General features: G+C 33.9%; 2 protein-coding genes across 3 annotated transcripts in view; one reads left to right on the plus strand and one right to left on the minus strand.

The window, feature by feature from the left end:
• The window catches only part of smog (G-protein coupled receptor 158 smog), a 182,016-nt gene extending 171,303 nt beyond the window's left edge, over positions 1-10,713 (plus strand). For both annotated transcript variants that reach the window (XM_072521091.1, XM_072521092.1), the window contains one exon: positions 8,274-10,713. In XM_072521091.1, coding sequence (XP_072377192.1) covers positions 8,274-8,441 — 168 coding nt within the window. In that variant the 3' untranslated portion in view covers positions 8,442-10,713. The remainder of the gene's footprint in view (positions 1-8,273) is intronic.
• Pld (Phospholipase D) overlaps positions 1-15,768 on the minus strand; it is a 384,903-nt gene that overhangs the window by 259,253 nt on the left and 109,882 nt on the right. The gene's annotated exons all lie outside the window — the stretch shown is intronic.

Genomic DNA, 15,768 nt, shown 5'->3' on the forward strand with positions numbered 1-15,768 from the left:
CAAAGAAAAGGATGGATGGATGAAAAATATTTCAAGAGTGGTTTGAAGTCAAATTTATACCAGAACTCAAAAAACATTTAAAAGCATATAATTTGCAACAAAAAGCTGTGCTGTTGATTGACAACGCCCCCTCACATTCTGAAACGCATATGCTTAAGTCTGCTGACGAAAAAATGTTTGCCAAATTTTTGCCCCCAAACACGACTGCGTTAGTTCAACCTATGTACCAAGACATCATTGTGTCTATGAAGAAAAACTACCGAACAAAGTTACTTCGCTTAAAAATTGAAGAAGGATATGTAGGAAGTTATGGACAAAACTGTTCTGGCCAAAACTGGCCAAATATCGAAAATTGTGTCGAACTAGCAGTTGAAGAAGATGAAAATTAACTGAAGTTTAATGTACTCAGTTCCTTGTGGAAAGAATGTGGACGCAGCAAAACTGCAAGAGTGATTAGACTGTGATGCTACCGACCCGGGATTTGATTTTAAGGGACGAAGACATCGTAAGAAAATGCTGAGGAGAAAACGAGGAAAGTGATGAAAAAGAAGAAGAGCTTTTACCTGGTGGACGAATGACTCACGAAGCGACCTTGTGTCACGTGAATGAACTTCTAGAATACCTAGAGGACCAGGACGGCATGCTACTTGCTGAAAAACTAAGAATAAAGAATTACGTTTTCTACTCAAAAAAGCAGAAACTTGAAACTTGTAAATTAAAGCTTTAGATAAAACTACATTTTTTTGCATTTATGTATTTGACTTCCAGTTACGGCTTATCCGCGATTTCTGTTATCCGAGATAACCATGCCACTCAACTATCCACGGATAAACGGGAGTTGACTGTATATGAAAAGAAGACTGGACTGGTCAAGTCTATATAAAAATATAGACATAGGGGAAACTTCCTATCTGCGGAATCCTTATGGCTCACAAAAAATGGAAATAACTAAACAGGATAAGAAATAAAAGAACGACATAATGGAAGAAAGATTTAGAAGTTTGTATCTTGATTAAACATAAGAAAAATAAAAAAAAACCAATGGTGGAGCAAACAAATTCAGGAAGAAATAAAGTTGCTTGGAAAAATATAATAACACAAAAAACCGATTAGATTAAGTACAGTACATAAAAATCAGAAAAATATTGTAGAAAAAGAAAATAAAATACCAAAAAAAAACCTGAGAAGGATTCGGAAATGAAATAAATGGAAAATTCATAACGAATAACAGACAATTTTGATGTAATATGTATCTATTACATATACGATAGAAGCATATACATTACAGAAGAAATATGAAAGACAAATAACAGCTACGGAAATAAAACATTTTAGAAAGATCGCTGGAAAGACAAATTCATTTTGCTCTCCTGGATTTTAAATATTTCTTTGCGTATTACACCGCATCCATATAACACTTAGGTCTGACCACTGACTGTAAAGTTTTATTATTCTATAGTTTTATATTTTTATTTTTTAGTGTTATGTAAATTGTTTGGCATATACTGTATCACTCTTAAAACTTTTGTAAGAACCACAGGTAATTGAAATGACTTCCTTATTCTAGTGGACAAACGCCAATTACAACATTTGTTATTTTATTTATTTTTTACCCTTTTTATTAAAGTATTTTAAAACCTAATCAAAATAGAAGACGAATAACATTGTATTGCATTTTTTAATTACTAATTACTCTTGACTATATAGGACAACATCAACAAACTAAATTATATATATAAATAATTGGACAAACGTTTTTGAACAATCTTCGTGACATTTTGGTAGCTGATTTCAAGTTTTCCGTGGAATCTGACCCACATTGTCGGTGCACTAACCATCAGTTTCGCTACTGAAACACTGAACTGGCTCGTCCATCACTAATCTCGAAATTTGATCTTCACGGTATACACGCTTTTGTAAGGATGTCGATACGATTCCAGCTGCCGGATATATAGGAGGAAATCTAAATATTATTAATATTACTGTCTTACTAGATATTTTTAGTCGCTTAGGAAAAGGAGAAGGATCTACGGCAATTGGAAAACATTTTAATTTAGGCGAATCAACTATAAGAGCAATTAAGGAGAATGATGTTGCTATAAGAAAATCTATAATTTCTGGTACAAAATGAAGCCCCAAATTTTCATCTTACTCAAGGGATGTATTATTAGAAAGAACAGAAAGAGCTATACAGAAGAATTCTTGTAGGTGCTTATTTAATCCAGTAAAAAGCTCTTCAGTTTTATGGGTTAATGAAACAGTCAGAGTCACCAACTTCCACTTCCAGGCTGGTAAAAATTTTCAGCTAGCAACGGATGGCTAATTGGGTTTAATATCAAGATCACAAAAGAGAGTGCTTCAGCAGATAAAGCAGCAGCAAAAATATTTCCACAGGAGCTAGCGAAAATTATTGAAGATCGGGACTATTGTGCCGATCAAGTATTTAACACTGCTGAAACGGGACTGTATTGGAAAAAAATGCCTAACCGTACTCACATCCACCTGCAGACAAGTTCATAAATAATTAGTTTACTTTCAACAACAATACTAGTAAACTAAACAGGTTCCCCTGTTGTCCTGTTTATTGACACGATATGAATAAATCAGTTGTTTTTAAGATTTTGTATGAATTTATTTCAGATATTCAAAGTAATTTACCATGCAGCCTATTTCCTTTAATTTCTGTAAACTTTTTTGTTTTTGTAATTTGTAATTGTCACATATTTTTGTTACCTATGTCACAGCTGTATTACATAATGTCACCATATGGTACTAACGAATAACGAGAGATTTATTAGTAACCAATTAGTAAAATTTTCAAAAAAGAAGGTAGATGTGGAGAAAGAAAGATATTTAGGTGATTCAAAAAAACTGAGGAGATACAGAAAAATAAAACATACGTGAAATAGATTGACGATTAAGGAGTCAAAAGTATTAAAATTGAGTGACTTTTTTTATTTTCCTTTTAGTTTTACGCAGATTATAAACAAACTACGTACACATTCTACTAAATTAATAAGTTTATTAGACAGTTGGGAATAACTTCAGCGACCAGAGTATACTATTTATGTTTCTATAAATATACTTGGATCTTTCCGTCCAGCGTATGTTTAGACAGTATCACGTATTTGCACAGCCTCCAGGTACACTTTATACATGGGTACCTCGTCTAATCTTGAAGAGTACCATTTATGTATAACTGCATTGCTGTCACGAGTAAGATTGAAATAACGCGTTAAAGATAGGTTTGTTATGTTGTTGTGGTTGTAGATAATCTTTAGTACCATTAGAAGATTTATGGTTGTTTTTTTTTTGAAGAATTAAAGTGTTTCCGAAACATTTTAGAGATGACAAAAAATATAATACCATATATGAATAAATTTAAACACTTTTCAATAAATCATCTTCATTCATAGTTATATACTTTTATAAGTAAACGTTTGTCTTCCATGTACTTAAATCATTTAAAATTTTACTTTTTCGATAATTATTGATGATGTGTTTGCTTTGAAATAATTTTTCCTTCGTTCTGAGATTCTCTGTATATTTTCATTGTAATACTTATTCTACTTCTTATTTTCGTATTCATGACTATGGTCTCATAATCTGATTTTTCTATAATTTTTTCAAATTTTCCCATAGCTGTACAGTTTATGGAGTTGATTTAACGATTGAAGAGCTTAAGGATTCTGGTTGATGAGTTCTGAATGAAACAAAGCAATTGGTAAGAAGAACAAAAAATGAACAGTGGGAACAGTTTACAAAATTGATGAAAAGCGACTTCTACGGTACACAACAACAAATATGGGGATTCATAAGAAACCAACGGAAAGAAATGGAAGAAATGAAGGAATACGATAACATACCAGCAAACGAATGGGAAAGATAACTGACGGAACTGTTTAAAGGAAAGGAAAATAATAATCAACACAATAACCTACATGAATTAAGACACGAAATAGAAATCAGTTTTCAGGAAGTAGAGATAGCTATAAATTCACTCAAAAATAGAAAGACACCAGGACCAGACGGAATAACCAACGAGTTTCTAAAACACGGAGGAGAAAGTATAACCCTAGTGATGAAAAAACTTAGACTGCACTAATATTGCACTGCAAGATACCAGACGCATGGAGAAACATCATAATGATACCAATGTTCAAGAAAGGAGATAAAGAAGACCCCAACAATTATAGAGGTATAAATCTGAAGAAATGGGAAGGTATAAATGGGAAGAAATAAAAAGAGCTGTTGAAATGACAAACAAGAAGAAGAAAGAATGGATGACGGATGAAATCCTTGATATGATGGAAGAAAGAAGACAACACAAATGCAAAAATCAAGTGAAGTATCAAGAAACAAGTCACAATATAAAAACAAAGATAAAGGAAGCGAAGGAACGCTGGCTGAAGGAGAAATGCGATGAAATCGAAGAGTGCGACAGAAGATATGACTACCACAACATGCACAAAAAGATCAAAGAATTAACAACTAAAAAGAAAACCAATAATCCCCACCCGACACTAATAGACGCAGACGGTAACCTTATATCAGACGACTTGAAGCTCATTGACACATGGAAAGATTACGTAGAACGACTTTTTAACGATAAACGCAGAGCGACAGTGGACCAAGATGACGACATGACTGGACCCGAAATACTAAGGTCTGAAGTGGAAAAAGCCATTTCATCGCTAAAAAATGACACAACACCAGGTCCCGACAACATACAGAGCGAGATCATAAAACTCCTATTGGAAACGGATGACCACTTCCTCGATTTTCTGACAGGCCTTTTTAACACCTTTTACGACAAAGGGGAGATTCCGGAGGAATGGCTTCGATCGACCTTTGTAGCCATACCTAAAACACCAAGTGCAAAACACTGTTATCAACACCGCTTAATAAGCTTGATAAATCACATTACCAAAGTTTTCACCAAAATCATACACAATAGAATATATAACAAATGCGAAGCAAATATATCGGAGTCACAGTTCGGATTCCGAAGCGCATTGGGCACAAGAGAGGCGATCTTCAGTCTGCAAGTTTTAATTCAAAGATGCAGAGACATGCACAAGGACGTCCACTTGTGCTTCATCGACTTCTCCAAGGCGTTTGACAAGGTCAAACATGATAAACTCATGGAAATGCTCAGGAAGATGCATATTGATGGCAAGGATCTGCGCATAATAACCAGTCTCTATTTGAACCAAAGTGCTGAGATAAAGATGGGCAACTTACACAGTGGGAAGATAGATATTAAAAAGGGTGTACGACAGGGATGCGTCCTCTCGCCGCTCCTGTTCAATATATACTCTGAACAAATCTTCAGAGAAGCACTGGGAGAAGTTTCGTAGGGTATCAAAGTAAACGGAGAGGTAATCAATAATATTAGATATGCTGACGACACAGTTATTATCGCAAATGACTGCAACGAGCTTCAAAGACTCATGCAAAGCATACACACAGCAAGTCAAGAATATGGTTTAGAACTCAATACAACCAAAACTAAATGCATGCTCATCAGCAGAACACAACAACCTCCGATGCAATTGACATTAAACAACCGAAAAATAGAACAAGTGGAGACATACACATACCTTGGAACCACAGTCAACACAAAATGGGACCAGTCAACAGAAATAAGATCACGAATTGAAAAAGCGCGAAACGCGTTCAACAATATGAAAAAGTGGTTCACAAGCAAAATCTCAATGGAACTAAAATTAAGACTGGTCAAGTGTTATGTCTTTCCGGTCTTGTTCTATGGAGCAGAGGCATGGACCACAACGGAAGCCACCCTGAAGAAACTAGAATCCTTTGATCTGTGGATATATCGCCGTATTCTTCGGATATCCTAGACAGACCACATCACTAACGTGGAAGTAATGCAGAGAATAGGCAAAAGCAAAGAAATAATCTTCACCGTAAAGGAACGGAAGCTTGAGTACTTCGGACATGTCATGAGGCATACTAAGTACCGGCTGCTACAGTTAATAGTCCAAGGAAGAATCGACAGTAGGAGGGGACCGAGAAGAAGACGACACTCATGGATGCATAACCTGCGACAATGGTTCGGACTAACATCGACCGAACTGTTCAGAGGTGCCGTAAACAAAGTCAAAATAGCCTTGTTAATAGCCAACGTCCGAAACGGATAGAGCAAAGGAAGAAGAAGAAGAAGAAATCTACTGAACACCGCACTTGAGTTTAACACAAAAGTCCTAACCAACAAAATTAATAAACTAACAACTTTATCAGATAAACAACAAGGAATCAGATTCGGAAGATCCTGCGTAGACGCCGGCGCCGTATTTGTACTAAGACAAATCACAGAAAAGCCCATCGAGTATATCTATGTTTTATAGACCTGACAAAGGCTTTCAATAGCATCCAAGTCGAAGACGTCTTACATCTACTGTATAAAAGAAACATACCAATCAATATTATACAAACCATAGAACACATTTACTTACATTCGAATAAGGGCAAAGATAAATGGAAAACTAACACAGTGTATATCAGTACCGCTCCAAAGATTAACACACGTTTTCAATACAACAGCCAAGAAATAGAATATGATAATATCAGCAAAAAAAAAAACCAAATGTATGACAACATCTAAATACCCACTACGATATAAAATCGAAATTGATGGGGAAATAATAAAGCAGGAAGCACGGTTTAGATATCTGGAAATAGATATAACTAGTTACGGAGATGTTGAAGAAGAAGTACGACAACAAAGCTTAAAAGCAAGTAAAGCGGCGGGATCTCTTAATGACAAAATCTGGAATAACAAACACCTAAGACAAGACACAAAAACAAGAATCTATAAAGCAGCAATTAGACCTATATTAACATACACGGCGGAGACAAAACCTGACACATCTAAAACGAGACGACCACTATAAACAACAGGGATGAAAATACTCCGACGAATATCAGGGAAAAGTCTGTTGGATAGGGAGAAAAGCAAAAACATAAAAAGAGCATGCAATATAGAAGACATAAATGGATGTGTGACAAAACGGAAGCGAAAGTGGAACGACTAAATTAGTAGAATGGCAGAGGATAGGATAGTTTTTCATCAATATTTCTTCTCCTCCATTTTGTTTGGTCGGTGAAAATATCAATTATCATTTCTAGTTTATATCATGTATCAACAATCTAACAATTTTTTAGGGTTCTATTCAAGTCGCAAACGATTTGACCTTTAAAAACGAGACGAACAAGCTGAATTTTGCTGAGGCACCACAAAAAAGATACAAGAAAAGTTTGCCACTCCTATCCTTTAACTTTCCCCTAAAACCCCTCGTGGGGGGAATGGAAAAAATCGATTTACCAATAATATGTAAAGTGTAAAAAAAATGTTTTTTGTGTATAATGAACAACGCTCTCAAAAACAACGCTTGAAGCAACCGGTGATTTTAATTAATTTAATAAAATTTAATTTGTATCAACTTGACAGAAAAATTCGATATCTTTTGATCAGAGTGTCCTATCGACAAAAGTCAAAATGCTTTAATGGTTTTAATAGTTAAGAGCGCAGATTTCTTACGCAATTTTTGTATTTTGCCGCAAATGAACTCAGTTTCTATAAAGCTGTTAAATAAATCAACGTTGGCAATGTTGGACGATTCTCATGAGATCAATAAAATTTATCGCTTCCATTATCCTGTCGCTATGAAAGTTCCATTGCTAGAGCCTAAATTGATTGTTTTTTCTAAGTGAAGCTGAAAACCCTGCCAAGCTGTTAGTTTATTAGTTAGTTTAGGAGGTGGCTGACTTTGAATAACTACTTACTGTGAGTAGAATGGGAGAATGGTCGGAGTTCATGTCCCATGCTTCCTCAATATGTAAATAATTAACAGAAATATTTCTAGTTATAAAGAAATCAATCTATTCTGCAATGTTGTTTTGATCAGTAGGCCAATATCTCGGTTTACCTGTTGAAATTGATTATTTTAATTGCTTAAGTGCCTGCAAGGGTTCCTTTTCCTTGGTTGTAATTAACCAAAAACTCCAATGGGTGTGATTTGTAAATGAGTGTGCAATTGTCAATCTTTTGCAATGTCTACTAACAAATTCTAGAAAATGATCTTTTTGGGTCATGTTTTAGTGGAAAGTAGACGGTTGTAACGTTAAGCTCAAAAGATTTTGTTTTAACAATTACTGAAGTGATTTTTAGTGGCATTAATTTTTTTTACTTACATAAAAACGTCGTTGATAAAAACATTTGTTTAATAATGTTCTATTTCCTGTTTTAGAATTTGCACGGGAAACACAAGGACAAAGATAAATATAGGCATAAACAAGAAGAAGAAGTGACGGAAGCAGAGCCCTCGAGAACACCAGAAGACTCGGTTTGTAGCAACGAAGGTCCTAGTGGGGTATATGCAGACCTACCATCAACAACCCAGAGTGAACACAAGTAACATAAAAATGCATTCAACGAGTCCTATACGAATTTATTTTAAATATTCTTCAAATTAGAATGAATCCACATGGTGTACTATCGTCGGCGGTATTGTAAGCACAAACATGTTTTGGGATTCATTTAAATTTTATAAAATCTCAATCTTATTTAAATTCAAAAACATTATTTCCCAGAAATAAACAAATGTGATATTTTCCTGACAGTTGCTAGTGGTGTTGATCAATATGAAGACTTTCTTTTCTTTAAAAAATGTTCAGTTTTTAGCCCTTGAATAGAAGTGCATGTGATGTATTGCAAAAATGTCACTAGTAATTGTTGAAATTAACTGTTCTATCTACGTTTTTAGAGATTCAAATGGATCTCTTTTAGTTTCATCAAATCTAAGCTATATTATAAATTAACTACTGTCCAGAAAGTACATACATATATTAAAAAATTATGTATAATGGTGAATCGAGTTGTATTACCTTTTTAAAGTTTTAATCTATTATAGTTACCTTCATAGTCTTCGATTTGCTGACTTCCTTTTAAATGCTTCATTAGTATTTGGACCAAAAAAATAATAGAATGCAACTTCATCAACAACAATTTAAACATTTTAGAAGGAATAAAAAGAATTTTTCATCATTTCATCATTCTGGATGGGGCTTCGTTTTTCATCAGAATCCTAAATCAAAAGCTATGCTTTTGTTTAGAAAAGCGACTCCAGAAATCGACTAAAACAGTATTAGCGATGTTATATTTCCATGTAAAAGTAAGTTTGTTGGTGGATTACCCCTTCTGCTTTAGTTATACAAAGACACTTTAAAAAGTGCATCACTCTCAGAACAAAAGAAACACAGTCAAAAAGGCAGAACTAATAGTTTTTCGAGCAGAAGTAGAGAAGGTTCTTGGCCAAATACTAGAAGCGAATGAAATCGAAATGACTACCATCACAGAACGAATAAGCCGGACAAGTAAAGAATTCGGACTTCAAATCAACAACATCATCATCCAGCCTTCATTTATCATGTACACTGCTGGATATAGGCCTCCCTTAAACTCCTTCATTCTTTACGATTTTGTGCTCTTATTGCCAATTTTTGGTGATACGCCTGATGTCGCTACATACGCAGCTGAAACTTGGACACTCAAAAAAATCAATAGCAGTAAGATCGAAGCCTGCAAAATGTGGGTTTACAGAAGAATTTTACAAATGGGACAGAACATAGAACCAATTTGTCAATTCTGGATGAACTTAATATAAAAGACAGGTTATTAAAAATGTTTACCTAAATTACTTCAGTCACATAGCAAAAAAAATGGGGACTGTGGAACTATTGGTGGTAGAAGGGTTCAAAGAATGAGGAGCGAAGGGCCTGCTCTTGTTTTTGTCGCATAAGTCATTATTGGTCTTAAACATGATTTATATATACGTAATTTTCGTAATGCGTAATACATAATCGCCTTAATACACAATATTTTTGTTAAGTTTAATTTTCATCACTTGTATACTTGTAGAGTTCTTCTAGAGACTCTTTGCTTAGTTTTCAGAGTATTTTTTCTTGATAAGTGGTATTTTAATAGTGCAGACCAAGTTTTTGATTTATTGATGTTGGGTATTCTAACAAATGCACTTATGTTGACGTTTGTGGGGGGAAAGATGTTGTTTAGTCTGAAAATATTACGAGCGCGAAATGCAATGAGGAGTGTAAAATTACATACAATTCAAAAATCCACTACAAAATCTATGAATTAAGGTGGGAGTTGTTACACCATCCCCCCTAATTGCCAGATTTAGCTCCCATACAAGTTTATACTCCAACAACCAATACATCCGATAGTGAGATTGAACAGTTTTATAATATAACTATAGAGATTTACAAGTTTTAATGTAGCGCACAAAAAACATGAAATAACAATAATAATAAGAGATCTTAGTGCAAAAGGGGGTAAAGACAAGGTTGAAAACATCATTCGTAAAAATGGACTTACAGTAAATATGATACATCATGCTATTGTCTAGGTCGAAAGTAGGATAAAGGCCAGCATTTTAAAGATTTAAAAAAGAAAATAGGTTTTAAACATGAACGATACAATATAGAAGTACTCAAAAATACAAATAAAAATAGAGATTATAAACAAAATATAAACAATAAACTAGAAAACAGACTAAAACTGAATTGGGCAAATGAATGGTAAAGAAGTTCCCTATAAATTCTACATATTTATCACATCTGAAAATATTCATGTTCCTCAAACATTTTTCATTGAAAAAAGTTCAGGGATATTATATTTTTTTTTATTTCAACTTTAACGTGCTCGGCTACTATGGCCACTTACACAGGTACTATAACATGAATTTTCATTACATAAACATTAAGTGTTACATTAAGAATATGTTACAATAATACGGAATGATAATAATATGTTATACAATGTCTAAATTAAAATCTAATTATATTTTTTGATATAAGTGTTCATCTCTAAGGAATTGTAGCACAGCTTTTATTTGGTCAGGGTTGTTTAGGATATCTCGTACTTCACTTTTGAGTTTGTATTGTAATCTTCTGGCCGAATGTTGATGGCATTCAGTGAGAATATGTTTGATTGTCAAATATGATTGGCAGATTTGACAGGAGGGACGGATGCTAGAGGACATTAGGTAGCCGTGTGTGAGTTTTGAATGTCCTATCCGAAGTCGTCTTATCACAATGAGATCTCGTCTTGAGAGTGCTGAATAGTCAAATGTAGGCTGACTGGTTATTGACGGTTGTATTTCGTGTAAGATCGAACGGTTAGAGTTCCAATGATGCTGCCAAAGGAGTCTGGTTCTTCTTTTAATATATGATTTTAGGTCCTTACAAATTTGAATTTTATCGGTGATTTCAGGTGATACTGTAGCAAGTTTAGCATAGTGATCTGCAGTTTCATTGCCTTCTATACCAATATGAGATGGCAGCCAGATTATGGTAACTGTCATGTTTTGGGACAAGATAATTTGGTAAGAGTCTAGGATCTTTTGGACGATTGGATGATCAGTAAATATATTTTTGATAGAATAGATTGATGCTAAAGAGTCTGTGCATATGGCAACTGTTTATTAGGTGGAGATATATGGTTAAAAGCTTGCAATATACTAAATAATTCGCCAGTATGAACGCTGCTGATGGCTGGTATAAGTGATGACTTAATTAGTGAATGAGAGGTTGTAACAGAGCAGCCTACTCCTGTGTCATTTTTTGAGGCATCCGTGTATAATATTAGGTCGTATTTATTTGTATCTATAATGTCTTTAAATGCATTTTTAATGATCTCTTTCGGATGTTTATTTTTATCGAAGTTGGTGAGCGAGGTGTTAAATTTGAATCATAATCAACTTATCTAAAGACGGAACTTATCTTACGCTTATCTGCCATAATTAAAATCATCTTCAGTAACAGAAAATATGTCGTAAGTAGAAGATTGTTATAAGAGGTCCTCTAAATAGTTTTAACACCAAATACAACGGTGTTAGAAATTTCTCAAGACTTCACATATACTGTTTTTATGTACGAAGAAAAAACTGATTTAAATAATACGAATCGTACAAATCCCCTTTGTGTATTCGTGAGATAATAAAAAAAAAACATGACATTAACAAAACATATATTTATTGAGGCTTGTTATTATTTCCGTATTTTTCTTAATAATCCCCCTTCCACACCTAAACAACACGGTTATATACTCATCCTAATATTATGTATATTGCATTTGAATGGCAGCAAGGTCATCTCTTCAAAATCGAGACCTCACAGTTATAACTGTTTACCGCAAAAAATTGTTTATATTAATATTTTAATTGGGCAGAATGATATCACACATCTGCTGCTTCTCTTCACCTCAATAATGTTTATTAAGTCAGTTATTCGACATGGAACAAATTCCGCATGCACAAAAGATATATAGGTAACTACGAAAACGAATTTGTATTGAATGTGGCTAATCATTCGACTATTCATTCTACTTTCTGAACACATTCTGTTTTGTGAGTGTACTCGTTTTTCAAATGTGTTATTAATCGATTCAATTGTGGAACTAACGAAACGATTAACGAAAAGAATGTACCAGGTGGTGTTGTTTACGAAAGCTAAACAAATTTATATCAGGTTTTTATGGGATTAAGCCACAATTATTGTTGTGAATGTGATTATTACATTTTTAAATAACTAAGATTTTATTCCGGAAATTGTTCTCAAAGAAGGTTTTTATACAAATTCTGAAAAATATATAACCAAAGTTTTTGTTAATGGTCACAACCAATTTCTTTAAGAAAATCAGACTTTTACTTAAAAAACCGGCTACTTTATAGACAATTTTCTAAAGTTTTAGTACATAAAGCTAAAATCTTCAGTTTTTTAGACTAGCGTCATATAATTGAACCGTCTGTTTTTCATAAAACTAAGACCGAAGCAGTTTTATAGAAGATTTGGATAACTTTTCTCATCATCATCATCATCTTTGGCCCAACAATCCTCTGTGCATCCTGGTTTGCTCTAAGATTCGTCGCCATTCTGTTCGGTTTCTGGCGACGTGTTACGATCTTCTGATCTTTAATCCTAAGTCGGTCTCGACTACATCGAGCACCGGCATCAGCAGTGTTTTGTATATAATACTTTTAGTTTTTTTTTTCAGGATATTTCTTGAGTGGAATTGTTTTTGAGTCCATAGTATGCCCTATTTGTAAGGTTTATTCCTCTTTTAATTTCTTCGCTTGTTTTATCGGTAATAGTCACTAGCGAGCCGAGGTATGTAAAGCTGTCAACACGTTCAAATATATGACTTTCAAAGGCTGTTTCGCATTCCTCATTTGCTATATATAGTATCCTTAGTAACTAATATGTACTTTGTTTTGTCTTCGTTGAAGACTAAGCCGACCTGTTTTGCCGCCGTTTCCAATTCTAGGAAATATTGCTCAACATCTCATTTGATACGCCCTATTATGTCAATATCATCAGCGTGTGCTAAGATTTGTATCGTTCTATTCGAAATAGTGTATGTATAGCGTTAACAGAACTTTTTCATTGCTAGATGGATACTTTCCATCGTTTTCTGTTCTTAGCTATTAGCTTCCAATCTCTGATTCCCTCTTTTTTGCCCTCAGGAACTCTCCAAAAAAATTCTTGACTAGTCTATTACTTTGCATTCTTTCTAGACGTCAGAGCCATTCTAGTCTACGTTTTGTCACCACTTTTTTTTATTGTAGAGTTAGCATACAATTGGCACACTTCTGCATTAGTTCGTCTTCTCCATTCTCTCTCTACTACTTTTCCACCAAACATTCTGCAAAATATCTTTCTTTCCCATGCTTCCAATCTGTACTGTATGGTTTTGTTCATAGTCCATGTCTCGGTAGCGTATAGCATTGTGGGTGTAATTATACCTTTGTATACTCTTATTTTTGTATTACTATTACAAGATATATCTTTGGCCTTAATTATTTTGCTCATGGCTTCAGTACATCTGTTGCTCTTGGTCAGTCTCAGGTTGACTTTAGTTTCTTCCTTATATATCTGATAAATCAGAGTACCTAAGTACGTATTCATCCACCTTCTCGAATTCTACATGTGATCCATCCTCCACCTCCAATTTAAAGGAGCCCCTGGTGTTAATTCATTTTTTGCTCTAGATTTCCATGTATTTTGATTTATTAATATTAACTTTCAGTCCCAACTGAATCAGTTTGTTGCTATACTTACTTGCTAGTTCTTTTCCATTTCTTGCAATGAGAACCACATCATCAGCGTATGCTAAACATTGGTGCTCTTTGTATAAAATAGTGCCGGACCTATTTATCCCACTAACCCTTACAATTTTTTCTAGAACTATAGTGAATAGCAAGGTAGACAACGGGTCTCCTTAGCGAACATCTGTTTTCACTTCGAATTCTTCCGAGACTATATCGTTGCATTTCACAGCACAAATGGTTTGTCTTATTGTCATTTTTACCAATCTTACTATTTTTTCTGGCCTTGGAATTCTTTTAGCGGTTCTATTAATTTGTTTCAGTTTATTATATCGTAGGCGGCTTTGTAATCAACGAAAAGTATTTGTGCTGAAATGTTGTATTCATAGCAATTGATCAGGATTTGTTTTAGCATAAAAATTTGATTGGTTGTTGATCTTTCCTTGCAAAATCCTCCTTGGTTTTCTCCTAGATTCTTCTCTACATATATTTCTAATCGTTTTTTAATTAGTATGACGAGCACTTTATATATTAGCTATAACAAGAATATTCCTCTATAGTTTGCGCAGTCAGTTTTATCCCATTTTTGGGTATAGGAATTATAATGGACTTATTCCATTTTTGTATTCCACACTTTTAGTATTAGCTAACTAGGTTGGTTTATTACAGCATCTCTTCCATATTTTAAGTTCTCTGCCACAATGCCGCTCTCCCCGGGGATTTTTTGATTTTTCATATCTTTTATTATTTTTTCAATTTCTTCTCTTGTGGGCTTTGGTATTTCTTCTATTACTATTTGAGGTTTAGCTACATTATAATTTTCTTCATTAGTCACTCAGTCATTTAGCATCTCTTCGAAATATTCTTTATACCTTTCACATATTTGGTCTTCGTCCACTATCAGGTTTCCTTGCTTATCTTTTACATTCATCGTTCTTCTCTCATACCCAGTTTTATTATATTACATATATTATATAATGTTATATATATTTACTTATTATTAATAGTACTGCCGTCTCTAACTCACGCATTGATTGGTATAGTACTGTTCTTTTGACACTGTCATATGCGGCTTTGCGTGGCCACAAGGTCAACGTGCGGAAAAGTCGAGGCGTGCTGCGTTTTTTCAAGGACCTGTGTCAATTGTGGATTTTTCTGGAGTTTAGAAAACATTTTTCTAAAAAGCCGAAATTGTCAGCCTCTTAGTTATAATGCCAAACTAATATTTTTTCTGAATTTGAATTTTAAGTTATTTTTTTTGCCACACTAATTTATTAAAAAAATACAATTCAAATGGAGAAAAAATATAAGTTTGGCGTTATATCTTAGAAAAAACGGTCAACGTCAATTATACGACTAGTCTAAGAAACTGAAGATTTTAGCTTTATAGACTAAAACAAAGAAGAATATCCTGGCTTGCTAACCTGAAAGCATGGTGAAGAAAGACCACAACATAGCGATTTCGTATAATAACCAACAAAGTCATCATAGCCGCAAAAAATTTTATATTTACCAAAGGTGTATTTATTAAAATATAGGTACCTTTAGTAAATATAAAAATCACGTTGTAGTTCTATTTTTGTTCTGAGCTTCAAATGTATCAATGATACTATAGTGTATA

This window comes from Diabrotica undecimpunctata, chromosome 1 (genome assembly GCF_040954645.1).
Source record: "Diabrotica undecimpunctata isolate CICGRU chromosome 1, icDiaUnde3, whole genome shotgun sequence".
Classification (NCBI taxonomy): Eukaryota; Metazoa; Arthropoda; class Insecta; order Coleoptera; family Chrysomelidae; genus Diabrotica; species Diabrotica undecimpunctata.